Below are 14,310 nucleotides of genomic sequence, written 5' to 3' on the forward strand. Positions count from 1 at the left end.
CACCCACTACTAACGCCAATGTCAAAAGGTATAACAGTGGGAAATAACTTTATTCCTGCAAGTCAGGTGATCAGAATATGAAAGACATCTTGTTCTAAAGGGCCATCTGGTTCAGAGGCTCATTTAAGGGCAGTTTGTATAGGAAATGAGTGACTGCAAACTGGTGGATATCTTTTCACAAGTAGGTGTGTTTGCGGCCAAATGATGCATATCTGATCCTAACTGCCCAGTCAAGAGTTACTTAACAGTTCTACAAATCTCAACAACAAACACCATTTCCTTGAACTTTTATTGTCACTGAACTTTTATTGTTGCAGTTCTGGATATGCTACACAATGAAAGGACTGAAGGATCTAGCTTCACTCTGACACAATAAAGAAAGCATGCTTCAGCTGACTATATATATATCACATACATATGTATATATGTATGTATATAATCATATATAACGTATTACATTTATTATATAATATATAATGTATTTTTTCATCTTCTTGAGATATAGCAAATGTCATTTAACAAATAATTCTGTAAAATGGTATTTTATGGACCAAATCTTCAATAGTAGGTTATTTTCTTGTTTATATTTTCCTGAAAGTTTAAGTTAGAAAGCAGAAAAACATCTGGCTAATACATAATTTATTAAATCTAGTGATTATTACACACCATTTCACAATATAAATTCAAAACTAAGCAACTCACCTGATTAAATGACGAATCACTATCAGAGCAATTATCTGTACAATAACTATTGTTCTTCTCCTTTTGGACCTTTCTCTGCCTCTCTTGACTCCGTATCTCATCTTCTTCAAATTTATTAATCATAGACTCCACCACTACCATCATAATGTTCTTCAGGGAATACATCATTTCTTTGTATCTTTAAAATTCAAAGTAGAATTAATAAGTGAAAGACAATCAGCAGAAATTAAAAGTCAGCTAAGTTAAATTACCTGATTTTTTTTCTATAACAAATAAAGCCCTTAGGAGCACACAATTGCTCAAGAGAAAAATCCAAAGTTACTATTTCATAAAAACAGAATGATACAATAGAATGAATAAAACGAATAAAAATGAACTAAGATGATAAAATTGACAGAATCTAAAGCAACCTTAAGGTAATTTTAGAATTCGAATTTAGAAATTAGAAATTCTGGATTACAATCCTAACTACAATCTATCAGTAACTAAGGCTTAATTTCTTTAACTATAAAATTACATAAATATAGCTGATAAATCATATGGCAGTAGTTATGAATAAATGAAAGTATCTGAAAAGTCTTTGTAAATATAAAAAACTATATAATCACTGTAGTAATAGGAATGCATCAGGACAAAAACAGAAACATTATTCCTTTCAGCTGATGGGTCATGTTACCTACACAAATCAAGGGCAGTATCTAAGAGCAGTAACATCATACTGAGGAACTTGGATAGAACAGTAGACTGAGATTTTGCAGTGGTGGAACATTTAAGAGGTGAGGCCGAGAGAGAAGTCTTAGGTCCATGGGGGAATTGCCGTATAACACTGTCTTTTAGTCTCTCTCTTTTACTTCTTGTAATAAGGTGAAGGTGTTGTGTCTCAAGCACTCCTTCTGTGATACACTGCCTCACCAACATTCCAAAAGCAGCAAGGCAAGTCCAACCGTGGACTGAAACCTCCAAAACGGTGAGCCAAAGTAACCTTCATACATCATAAGTTGATTACCTCAACTATTAATTATAGGAACAGAAAGCTGACAAGCCCATATTCTAAGGATATAAATTACATAGTTTATATATAAATAATTTATATAAACTCACATTTAATCTGTAACATTTGATATACTTCATATAAAATAGCAAATATACATAATATATGTTTACATCTACATGTATGTACAGTCTAATGTACCAGAAATTACAAGAAAACACAAAAATATTGAAAGATTAAGAAAATATTGAGAACAAAAATATTGAAAAGATAAAGAACAATATAGGAAAGGAGGCAAATAAGGATAGCTGCAATGCAGGAAAGAATCTTCAGAGAAGATCTCAGATTAAAGTGAAGGGAAATAAAAAGCAAGGAAGTGTCCTGAGACATTCATCAGTTATTTGTACATTATGTACATATAAAATAACTGACTGGTGACTCTCGCCTGTAATCCTAGCTACATAGGAGGCTGAGATCTAAGGATCATGGTTCAAAGAAGCCCAGACAGTAAAGTCCATGAGACTCTCACCTCCAATAAACCACTAAAAAAAAACAAAAAACAAAAAAACATAGGTGGCGCTGTGGCTCAAGCGGTACAATGCTAGCCTTGAGCTGAAGAGCAGAGGGACAGAGTCCAGGCCCAGAGTTCAAACCCCAGACCGACCAGAAAAAAAAAAAACTGAGCCAGTAAGCTCCACATCCTCCTGAATGGTAAAGCAGTAAAAACAAAACAATGCACAATAGAGTCATGCTGGCTTTAGTGTCTGTTCACACAGCTGTTTACCCTTCCACAGTTATTGAACTCTAGCTAAATTACTCTCTCAGCATTCTTTGCAGTCACATATGTCACTTACAAATGTAGAAATGTAATAAAGAAGAATAGAAATAAATTTCAGTGATATATTGGAGAAGGTTAAGTTTAAAAATCCATAAAAATTTGAAATTTAGACCTAAATGTTTCTGCTTGGGTGCCAGTGTGAGGGTTAGAACTCAGGGCTTTACAACTGTTTGGCCTGTATGATTGTCAGGCACTCTACCTCTTAAGCTACTTTGGCTTTTTTTATGAACATTTTGGAAGCAGTCTTGGAAACTTCTGCTCAGGCTAGCTTTGAACTGTGATCCTCTGGATCTCAGCCTCCTGAGTAACTAGGATAACAAGTTTAAGCCACTAACATCAGGCCCCAATAGATCCCCCAACAGACTTTTTTTGAAAAGACCAACATGAACTCTTCTGCAAGTGATACCAACAAAAATGTTCACAAGAAAAGTAACTATCTCTAAGTTTAAACTTCAAGTTAAATTTTAAAAGGTAAATGAACTAGAATCCAATAGTTATTGAACAGTTTTTAAATGGAAAGGAATAAAGGATATAACATAAGTACCATTGAGTAGATTCTTTTTCTTCTTTTTTTTTTTAACAGAATGTAGGACCTCATCCTTGCTGGGCAGGCACTCTTGCGGTTGATCCATGCCCCTAGTCTTGTTGCCTAAGTTGCTTTTGAGATGAAGTCCTACATTTTTCTACATAGGCCTGGACCTCAATCCTCTTACAGTTTCCAGATACCTGAAATTATAGGTATATGCCACCACACCCAGCTTTTGTTGTAATTGCTATTGTTGAGATGGCCTCCTTATTTTTTTATTCATTTACCTTCAAATCCTTCCAACCTGTACCTCCCTCAGATGATAAGTATGAGCAGCGATGCCCAGGCCCAGCCCAGAATCCTTTAATGCTGCAAGAGCATTAAAGACTATAGAAAGAAAAACTGCCAGTAAAAACCTGTAAAAATGAAAAATCAACACACTGAGTACATTGGCTCATTTTATATTAAAAAACAAACTATATAATTTCTTCCCTTTGCAAATATCTCTTTAAAAAAACAAAATATTTAATTAGGAAAGCACTTTTATGGTTAGTTGCTACAGTAAAATTGTTATCAACAGCTGTACTGTTGCTATATTAGCCTTATATAATTTCTGAAGAATCACAAAGAAAAAAAATAAGTAAATAATACTCTTTACAATTTAAAATCTTTCATCCACAGTTCATAAAGCAGAATACAAACATCTATTAAGTCATTTAAAATCTTTGTGAAGTAGTGATTACTTACATATGGATGAAATAAAACAGGAAAATCAAATAGCTTAGACATTTTTTTAAGTATTTTCTTAGCCAAGTACCTTAGGCTCAGGCCTTGTAAATCTAGGTACTCAGAAAGCTGAGATCTGAGGATCATGGTTCAAAGCCAGCCCAGACATGAAAGGTTGAGAGACCCTTAACTCCAATAAACCAACAAAAAGACATGACAGAGAAAGGTAGTTTATGCAGAGAGCTGAGGGAAGGTCTCTAAAGAACTGAATGCAGACCCCCAAACAGTAAAGAAGTAAGTCCTGTAAATATTTAGGGAAAGGATATTCTGGGTAGCAGCAGCAACAAGAGTGTAAATTCCCAAAGAAAGATCTCACTTGTTGCTTTAAGAAAGCAAGACAAGTATGGCTGGAGTGCTGTGTGAAGAAAAATATGGTAGGAAATAAGGAAGGAGCAGCAGACTCATGGCAAATCTTGACTCTCAAATTTCACTTTGAGCAATATTGGCAGTCTTTGGAGAGTGTCGCATCAAGAAGTGTTTTGATCTGATTCACAGTTGTAAAGCATCATTTGGCTACTATGAGGGAAACAAGGTTGAGGGTATGGGGTTGGGATAATGTCAAAAAACCCTGTTGATAGAAAACTCATTTTAAAATATTATCCCAGGCATACTCACTCTTTAGATTCTTGAGTTCTTTTAGTAACATACTGGACAACTGTGTCATAGCCAGATTCCACCCCCTGATTGTGATCAGATATGCAACTTTCCATTTCTTCTTCAATCATGGACCCCAAAGTGTTGCATATGTGCTGCCTGAGGTATTTCACAAATTCATAGCTGAAAGAAATATTTTTAAATGAAGTGAATACCATGAGCTCATTTATTAACCATATCTAGAAAATGTTAACATAGGAAGGTTTGATACAATTTGTATCCTACAAAATTAAAAACAGTGAAGAAAGAACTGGGTAGGGAAGGGATGGGTGAGAATTTTAAAAGTGTGTCACTGATCAAGATATATATTATATACATAAATGGCTTTGTTAAGTAGCAAGTCCTTTATCCAACTATTTAAAGACAATAAAAACATATTTTAAAGAAAACATTGCTTACCTTAAAGTAACATCAAATTGATCAGTCAAGCCAAACCATCAAGCTTATATAGGCTTTCTGTTTTATTTTTTATCTAAGTAACTTAGCAAAGATCATCATTTAAAGGTAATCATGAAGAAGAAAAGAAGAACAAGCTAAGAAGCAAATTTCAGAAGCATCCAAAACTTTATTAGGTTAGGGATTTTTTTCCTATTTCTTTGTTATCCTCCTAGATCTTTAAGATATGATGCTGAAAGGTAGGAAAAGTTGCTTTAAAAGATTTTTTTTATAATTACTTAAGTCAACAGCTAACACTAAGCAAAAGGAAAGAAATGTACATATCATCCGATGTGGAAGAAATAGTTGTATTGTCAAAGCTTATAGAATTCACAAACTTTATAGACCAAGATAATGACAATTTGCCTTGTGAAGGTTAAAATGTATTTGTGACTTTAACTAAGTATCACTATCCTACAATACTGTGAAATTTGTAAAATTTTTGTAATCACTTAATCTCAATAATAAATTTTTAAAAACTTAAGTCAAAATAGAATATAGTAATTATGAAAGAATAAATACCAAAAGGTAAGCTACCATCACTGAAATAGTTTCTTAATATTATTGGAAAATGATCACTGCTTAACTTCTACCCAAAAAGTTCTTCTCTATGGTCAAGTGCTGGTGGTTCTTGTGTGTGTTAATTCTATCCACTCAGGAGAATGAGATCTAAGGATCATGGTTTGAAGCCAATCCAGGAAGGAAAATCCATGAAATTCTTATCTCCCATTAACCACCAAAAAGCTAGAGTTGGGGCTCAAGTGGTAGAGCACTAGCGTTGAGCAAAGAAAAACTTAGGAGCAGTGCCCAGGACCAGAGTTCAGTGCTCAGGACCAGAGTTCAAGCACCAGGACTGCCACACACACACACACACACACACACACACACACACACACACACACCGCCAAACACACACACACACACACACACACACACACACACACACACACACACACACACCGCCAAAAAAAGAGTTCTTATTTATGTTTAAGTATCCCACATAATAGAGTACTTTGGACATTATTCTTAGCTTTGCTAAATACTGATATTAAATTAGTTTGTAAATGCAAATCATATAGCAAATCTGAAAAGGCAAATGTCCCACAAAGTAGTTATTTTAGGAAACATAGGTACTAAAAATAAAGGACAATAATTATAGCATGGTTTAGAATGGTTAAAGCTTTAGCATCTTTCAAATGACACACATAAATTAGAATGTATAATTTTTATTTTTTTTATTTTTTTTTTGGGGGGGGGGGGGTCCGGTCGTGGGGCCTGAACTCTGGGCCTGGGCACTGTCCCTCAGCTGTTCAGCTCAAGGCTACCACTCTACCACTTGAGCCACAGCACCACTTCTGGCTTTTTTTTTTAATGCTTATATGGTGCTAGAGGAATCGAACCCAGGGCCTCATGCATGCAAGGCAAGTGCTCTACCACTGAGCCACCTTCAATTTTTTAAATGTTATGTACATTCAAAATGTTCAGTTGAATAAGGTGCTCAAATGTAGGCACTTTAGGAGACATTGATTTAGTTCCTATAACTGTAAGTCCATTATGGTAACTAGTATATAATCTTCAGTGTATGTGTTATGTGCGTGTGTGCATGCACGTGTGTGTGTGTGTGTGTGTGTGTGTGTGTGTGTGTGTGTGTGTGTGCTGTTACTGGGACTTGTGCTCAGGGCATCATGCTCTCACTTGGCTTTTTGCTCATCACTCCTTCAGTTTTGGCTTTTTGCTGATTAACTGAAGATATGAGTCTCTCAGACTTGTCTACACAGCTGACTTTAAGCCCCATCTTAGTTCTCACCTTCCTGATTAGCTAGGATTGTAGGCATGAGCCACCAATGCCTGACTTCATCAGTTTTTGTTAAACAACTAAATGTTCTACAAAGAAAAGCCACTTTAGCCAAGTAACTCAAGAATTTCATCTTTTGCTTTTGTTGAGTGGCATTTGCTACACCACTCAATTCTCTACCTCTGAACACACTGCTGCTTCCGGGAACCCTCCTAGCTGCCTGGCAACTGTGAATGACAGACCTATCATAGACACTCCAAGTCTTCATAATGAAGGAGAAATACCTGACATAAAGCTGTGGGGTTACAGTAGAAGTATAAGCTCAGTATCAAAAAAAGGCCTATCACCATCACCAGCTGGATTATTTACTAACCATGTGACCCTGGGAGAAGTCTTTGGTCCTCATCTATAACTGAGCTATTACCATATGTACTTCCTCCCATTATTTGGAAGAATTAAGAAGGCAATAGACAAAAAACTTAAACTATGCAAGTGTAAACTATACATTAAAGAAGAAATGTTTAGAAAATGCATTCTCCATTCCTATAAAGTTTCAACTACAGATTCAGAGGAGCGATTCCATTAGCTCTTTTGTCTGTCTAAACCTCTCAATAGAACACCAGACCTGTTCATGAAATGCCTAGTGTAAAAACCACATTATATTTCTTCACTATATCTAAGTTGTTCTAACCAAAACGAAATCTGTCATCCTACTCCCCACTCACAAACTACTTTCTCTTCTGATTTATATATTTATGTTAATTATATCATAATTTAAACAGACAGCTGTGCATACAGGCTCAGTTTCATTGTTTTTCTTGTTCTTTTTTTCTTTTTTGCCAGACCTGGGGCTTGAACTCAGGGCCTGAGCACCAACCCTGAGCTTCTTCTGCTCAAGGCTAGCACTCTATCACTTGAGCTACAGCACTACTTCCATCTTTTTCTGTTTATGTGGTACTAAGGAATCGAACCCAGGGCTTCATGCATTCTAGGCAAGCACTCTACCACTAAGCCAAATTCCCAGCCCCAGTCTCAGTTTCAACAGTTTTCTCCATGTCTTATATCCAAATAACAAGTTTTAGAAATCTATAAATGTTTCCTCCACAATTTCTCTTTCCCTTCATATTGCCATCAGACTATTGTTCACACCTTTTTAGCCTATAAACAATAGGCAGCTTAAGTCATTCATAAATTGGGGTGTCAAATTAAAAATCATCTGAAGAAGCGCGTTAATACACAGATTGCTGGGCCCCATTCTCAGAGTTGCTCATTTGGCTGTAAAAGAGTGAGGTCTTCTAATAAGTTCCCAACTGACGCCGGTAATGATACTGATGGTCCCAGAACTATAATTTAAGAACCACTGATCCAGAGAGATTCTTTATTGCAAATAGCTTGTAAATAACCCTAAGGTTCTTGGAACTGCAGTTAGCAAATTACTATTCAAATAAACATTACTGACCCAACACATCAGTGAATAATTTTATGTTCAGTTATATAACATTAAAAATTTTAAATATGCAGGATCATTTTATGATCATTTTATGATCCTGTATATTAATTGCTTTTCTCAATTAACAGACCAAATATTAATTGTAATGATTTAGAATGAACAAGTCTAGTCAGAGTTTCAGTAATCATATGTACCAGTTTTTAATTTCAGTATGTAGTTATTAGCTAATTGAGGTTACACAGATTTTATATTTTCTCAAGGCTTCAGGGTTTTTTATTTATAAAATAGATGAACATCTATATTGGAAATTGTCATAAAGATAGAAACTAATATGTGTTGTTAAATAACACAGGGTTTCACATAAATTTAATGATCAATAAGTGGTAACTATTATTATCATTATTTGTAAACTTAAGACATACTTTGTCTTGAGATTAAAATACCTTATATATCTTATCTTTTCCTGCCAGATTTATATTCCAGTGCTACCCAGACACATGCCCAACACTCCCCCATTTCTGTTTTCAATACCTTTTTTTTTTTTTCGGTGAGTCATGGGGCTTGAACTCTGGGCCTGAGCACTGTCCCTCAGCTCTCCAGATCAAAGCTAGTGCTCTACCTCTTGAGCCACAGTGCCACTTCCTGTTTTGAGTGATTTATTGGCAGGAAGAGTCTCATAGACTTCCCTGCCTGAGCTGGCTTTGAACCGCAATCCTCAAATCTCAGCCTCCTGAGTAGGTAGGATTACGGGAATGAGCCACCAGCGCCAGCTGTTTTTTATACCATTTACAATATTCACCACCTAAATGTTTTACTACCACACTTCCTTCAGTATACTAGCTCCTATAACCTAAAACATAACCATCTGACAAAGCCTTTCCCAGTTACCAAAACCCAGTATTCTTTCTTCTCTAAGCCCCAAAATTACTTTGTCCCTGTTAGCACTTACATTATTCTATCTGTTGTGTATCTTCTGCTTGATTCCCACTCAACTCACAACTTTTTAATTAATACTTGATAACTGTACATATTTGAGAGACATAATCTGATATTTCAATGCAGGATTAAACTATACAATGATCATTGATACAAACCTAGATTTTTTTGTCTTTATATATATGACACCAGTATTCATTCACTTATCTATGTATACCTGCTAAATAGCAGAAACTTTATAAACACTTAGCTTGAAATACACTTGGAAAGGGTTTATCTCTCCACTTGGCCATCAGTGGCTGTCAACTGGACTTGCCTATCCTCTCAAATATGTTAGAGGATAGCTCATTGTTCCCACAATGCTTTTTATTAAGTTTTAAGTAACATGCCAAAACTACCTGCCTATATTTATGGCCTTTTACTTTTCTTACAATCAGAGAAAGAAAATGGGGAAGAAAAGTAAGCTCTTTCCAACCCCCCATCACACTTTTTTGTGTGCCAGTCCTAGGGTTTGAATTCCTGGCATAAGCACTGTCCCTGACATTTTTGCTTATGGCTGGTTTTCTACCACTCAAGCCACAGCTTCACTTCCAACTTTCTGGTGTTTAATTGGAGATTCAATTGTCATAGCTTTCCTGCCTTGACTAGCATTGAGCCATGGTTGTCAGATCTCAGCCTCCTGAGTAGCTAGGATTACAAGTATGAACCACCTGTGCCTAATTCCCATTACATTTTTAATACCAATAGAATTACTTCCTAGAGGACTGATCTTTAATGCTTCCACCTTCTGCACTCCAGACCCTAAATAATGTGCTGAACATCCTCCTTTTCATCCCTTTTATCCTTTCTATAAGTGCAAAACCACACAACCTCACCCAGAAATCACTGCAGCCCTTGCTTGTTTTCCTTACTTCCTCTTTCCTCTGTCACATTCAACCTAAACACTGGAGTTATAATAGTCATCAAAAATCATTGCCACAAGACGTTATGTCGAAAAACGAACTTTACAACATTGGGGGGAGGGAGTAAGGGGAAGTGGTACAGGGTGGGTACAGGGCAGGGTGGGGGGAGAGGGGAAGATGGGAATGGATGGGAAGGGGAAACAAAGGAGGAGGCAACAATGCTTGATAAGAAATGTATTCATTACCTTAATTGTAACCCCTCTGTACGGTATTTTCACAATAAAAAAAATTAAATTAAAAAAATCATTGCCTTCATTCTTTCACTCAGAGCCATCTAACTCACCCAAGGCCAGGCACATAATATTTCAATTAAGTATTTTTTAAACTTAAAACTAATTATTGACCATCTACTGATCTCGCATATTTGGACATGAGAAAAAAAGAAACAAAACAAAAAATATTCATCAAAAAATGTCACTTAAGCCTAAGAAGACAATAATTTGCTAACATAAGACACATGATATTACTATATCTAAGTAGCAGCTCATCCAAAACATATAAAGATGTGCTTGATCTGATCACCTCATCTCTCTATTGCTGAATTTTTCATAATTATATAGGAAATTTTTACCAAACCAAGTAAAAGAATATTCACTTTTGTCAGTCTTTCTTCTTTAGATGTATTACCTAGATTTTTCCAAGAATATTTAATGATTGTTTTTTCATAATGAACTTTTATGCCAAAATATCAACAAGTATAAATTGCAAAGGTCATAAAACATTTAATCAGCAGAAGTTTCAGGACTTCATCCTTTGAGCTGTTTAAAGAATGAAGAAATCATTCATCTATAAAATATCACTACTAATTTTTTTAATATTTTACTAGTTAAAAGTATGAATTGTAATGCTGATTTTGTGAATTCTTTTCTTTTTCAAGAAATAGAAGACTCACATAAATTTTTGATGTTTTTCTCATATCATTTTATATGACAGATACTCAGAATTCTTAAAAATAGTTCTAATTCTTCAGATCACAAGGAGAGGAGGATTGAAGAGGTTGTAGAGGTTCACTTTGGTGGTAAGGGAGTCTGAATTCAAGGTTTTGTACTTGCTAGGCAGGTGCTCTACCACTGGAGATATGCTGCCAGTCTTTTCTGCTCCAGTTATTTTTTAAATAGGTGTCATTTTCCCTGGGTGGCCTGGACTACTTTATGCTTCCCACCACATTTGGGAGAATAAACACACCACTGTGCCTAGTTCTTTTCTATGGAGATACAGTCTGTTGAATTTTTTTTAACCTGGGCTGACCTATACCATGATCTTCCCAGTCTCTGTCTCCCAAGTAGCTAGGATTACAAGGATTTAAGGACTAGTGCCTAGCTTCACAGGGTTTATTCTATGTCAAACGTAAGCTTGTATATTAATAGCATACAAAAGCCCAATCAAGGGAGAGCAACATTGCCAATATTCTGGACCTTCCCCCAGTACTACATTTTCTCCAACTTTACACTATCTGAAATTACATCATTTAAAACACCATCTTGATACCAAAAATGCCAATTGCCTAGATACCTAAGTTTCCCTTATACACTTGTTTAATAAAAATTCTCTTTGTAAAACTAGGACAAAATCAGGTGAATTTAAGGAACCAATGTTCTGATAGTGGAAATGGGAAAACCAATATGTCAGAGTATGAAATACTTCAGAAGTAACACACACCTTAGTGACTCAAGAACGTTAAGTGTTCTACGGAAGGAGAGTCAGTGAAAAAAAAGAGAAATGGAAATAGGAACACCCAGACTAACTGGTCTTTGACTTTGAAGCTTCTATGAGGATGTCAATACATTTTCCTCTTTTCCTTACTTACATATAAGTTTCCTTAAGCCAAGTGTTGGTGGGCCATGCCTGTTATACTAGCTACTCGGGAGGGTAAGATTTGAGGATCCCAGTTCAAAACCAGCCTGGAAAAGTCCATGAGAGTCTTATCTCCAAATAACCATAAAAAAAACTAGAAGTGGAGCTGTGACTCAAAATGGTAGAACATTAGGTTTTACCAAAAGAGCTTAGGGACAGAGCCCAGACCCTGAGTTCAAATACCATGACCAACAATAAAAAAAGAAAAAGAGTTTTCTCCTCTTAAGACAGATCTCAGGCTACTGCCCTAAAATACTATGAATTTTATTGGTTTTACCTTTAAGATGACAACTACTTCCTAAAGTACTCTTAGGATTTTAAACTTTTAAATCTGCAAACAAGTTATAATTTATAATGTGTCTGAATTTTTAAGCAGATAATTATAGCAAAGTATTAATGACTGAACTTGTGTTATTTGTACTTGTATTAATGGCTTAATTTTTATTATATTATACTTTTAAAGAAATCAATAGCTAACCAGCAAAAGATTGTCTCTGGTATCTCTAAAATAAAGAACATTATCATCTGATCATTATTTTTAGTAGAGAACTTAATGAGAAAATTATCCAGAAAATCATGATACTACAAAAGAAAATATAAGTATTAACATAAATATTAAAGAAATTAAATCATGAGGCTGCGGCCAGCCTAAACTACATTAAAAAAAAGTCTCAGAAGGTAGATAATACATACATACATATATACATGAATAAATGTAATCCTAGCACTCAGAGAGTTGAGGCCAGCCTAAACTAAACTCTCAGACCAGAGAAAGAAAAAGGGAGAGAATACATAATAATGAATGAATAAACAGATACAGATACATAAATATAGGTGGAGAGAGAAGTTAGAAGCTGTATTAGAAAGGACTCTTTCACACTTTAAAACTCTCTTAAGACTCATATGAAACCAGTCAATGAGACACTCAAACTCCAAGTAGTGAGACTTTTGCACCAAATTTAAAGAGACTCAAAGATCGTCTAATGTCTGTTTATGATACTAGCAGAAGTTCCAGACAATAACTTAAAGGTAGTCAAGCCAGTAAAAGGTAACATAAAAAGAAAAATTTGAATGTCACTTTCGTGAAAGTGACATTCAAACATGGAAGAGAGTAATACTAATAATAATGATAAGTCTGTAGGCAGAATTTTACATTGACGGCATTATCTGAAATTATCTGAACAAAATCAAAAGAAAAATATAGGACTCTACAGATCATCAAGATGTTTTAGTTTTAGTTTTTAGGTCCTTCCAGTCTGCCTCCAATGTTCCCTTCTCTTCTGCTCCTAGGTGAGGGGTATTCTATCTGGCACTTAATCTTCCTGACAGATTCCACAGGCATCTATATATGTGTAGCTTAAATTACTGTAGAGGAAGTTAATCGCACTCCAGCACAGTATTCCCCGGCAGGGCTGAGTGATGCACAGCTACTGGAGCAGATCAGGAAAGGATCAAGGATCCTGTGGAACACAACTTTTGGGGAGTGTCTGGAACACATTAAGACAAAATCTTTCTTCGAAGAACATGAAGAGGTTACAATTCATGTTACTGTCTTGCCCAGGGAGGGAATTAAAAAACAAAACATGAGCAATGGGATCTGCTGATGGTAATATTAGAAAGAGACAAACGGCAGGAGCTACAGGAAACCAGTGAAAAGGAAATCAGACATGCAGCATGTGGGCAAATAAAAGGGGTGGGGTGGGGGGGCTGAATCTCCACTTAGCTACACTTTAACGACCAAACGAATACTCTTTACCCAACAAGCCACGCGGGAGCCCTTTCTGCATCAATGGTACGTTTGCTGGCTTTAAAACACAATGTTAAGGAACTTAAAAGCAATTTTACTTGTGAAAATTTTCGTCAGTTTTCTCCAGATGTAAGAGAATCTCCTCGGCACACTCCAGGGAGGGTGCCGCCGTGATTTTCTCCTTCAGGCTTTGGAACAACTGTCTGAGCATGGCGGGCAGCAGGCGCTCGTCCTCGTTGGAGGATTGGGCCATCCTGCGCGGGCATCAGGCTCCCACCATTCCGGATCCTAGGGAACGCGGCACGGTGCGCACGCGCGCCGCCACCCAATCCCGGCCTGCGCGCAGCGTCGTTGCCTAGGAGACCGCGTCTAGCGTCCGGAGTGGAGGGGGGAGGGGTGCGTGTGTAAGCCCTGAGCGGCCTGACGATATTTGGAAAGGTAAGACGCGTGACTTCGGGAAGCGGGGCATTTACAGACTCTGCCTTTGATTCTGTATGGTCTTTTTCAGACTTGATACCAACAGGGTTCCTGATGACACGGCGACAAAAGCGTACAGGTCAGCTCTGATAGGAGGGACTGAGGGCGAACGCCAGTGCTGCGTGTGATGTCATCGCGTTGACGCGGGAGGGAGGGG

The 14,310-nt window shown here is 36.5% G+C and overlaps 1 protein-coding gene across 1 annotated transcript in view; it reads right to left on the reverse strand.

The window, feature by feature from the left end:
- Tbc1d32 (TBC1 domain family member 32) overlaps window positions 1-13,947 on the reverse strand; it is a 131,694-nt gene extending 117,747 nt beyond the window's left edge. Inside the window, exons 1-3 of the mRNA XM_042669395.1 lie at window positions 13,775-13,947; window positions 4,459-4,620; window positions 703-880 (exon numbers count right to left, since the gene is read on the reverse strand). Of these exons, the coding sequence (XP_042525329.1) occupies window positions 703-880; window positions 4,459-4,620; window positions 13,775-13,929 (495 nt within the window). The 5' untranslated portion in view covers window positions 13,930-13,947. The remainder of the gene's footprint in view (window positions 1-702; window positions 881-4,458; window positions 4,621-13,774) is intronic.
- Window positions 13,948-14,310: the final 363 nt, after the last annotated feature.

Source organism: Dipodomys spectabilis, unplaced genomic scaffold, assembly GCF_019054845.1.
Source record: "Dipodomys spectabilis isolate Male_0828 unplaced genomic scaffold, ASM1905484v1 ptg000001l, whole genome shotgun sequence".
Classification (NCBI taxonomy): domain Eukaryota; kingdom Metazoa; phylum Chordata; class Mammalia; order Rodentia; family Heteromyidae; genus Dipodomys; species Dipodomys spectabilis.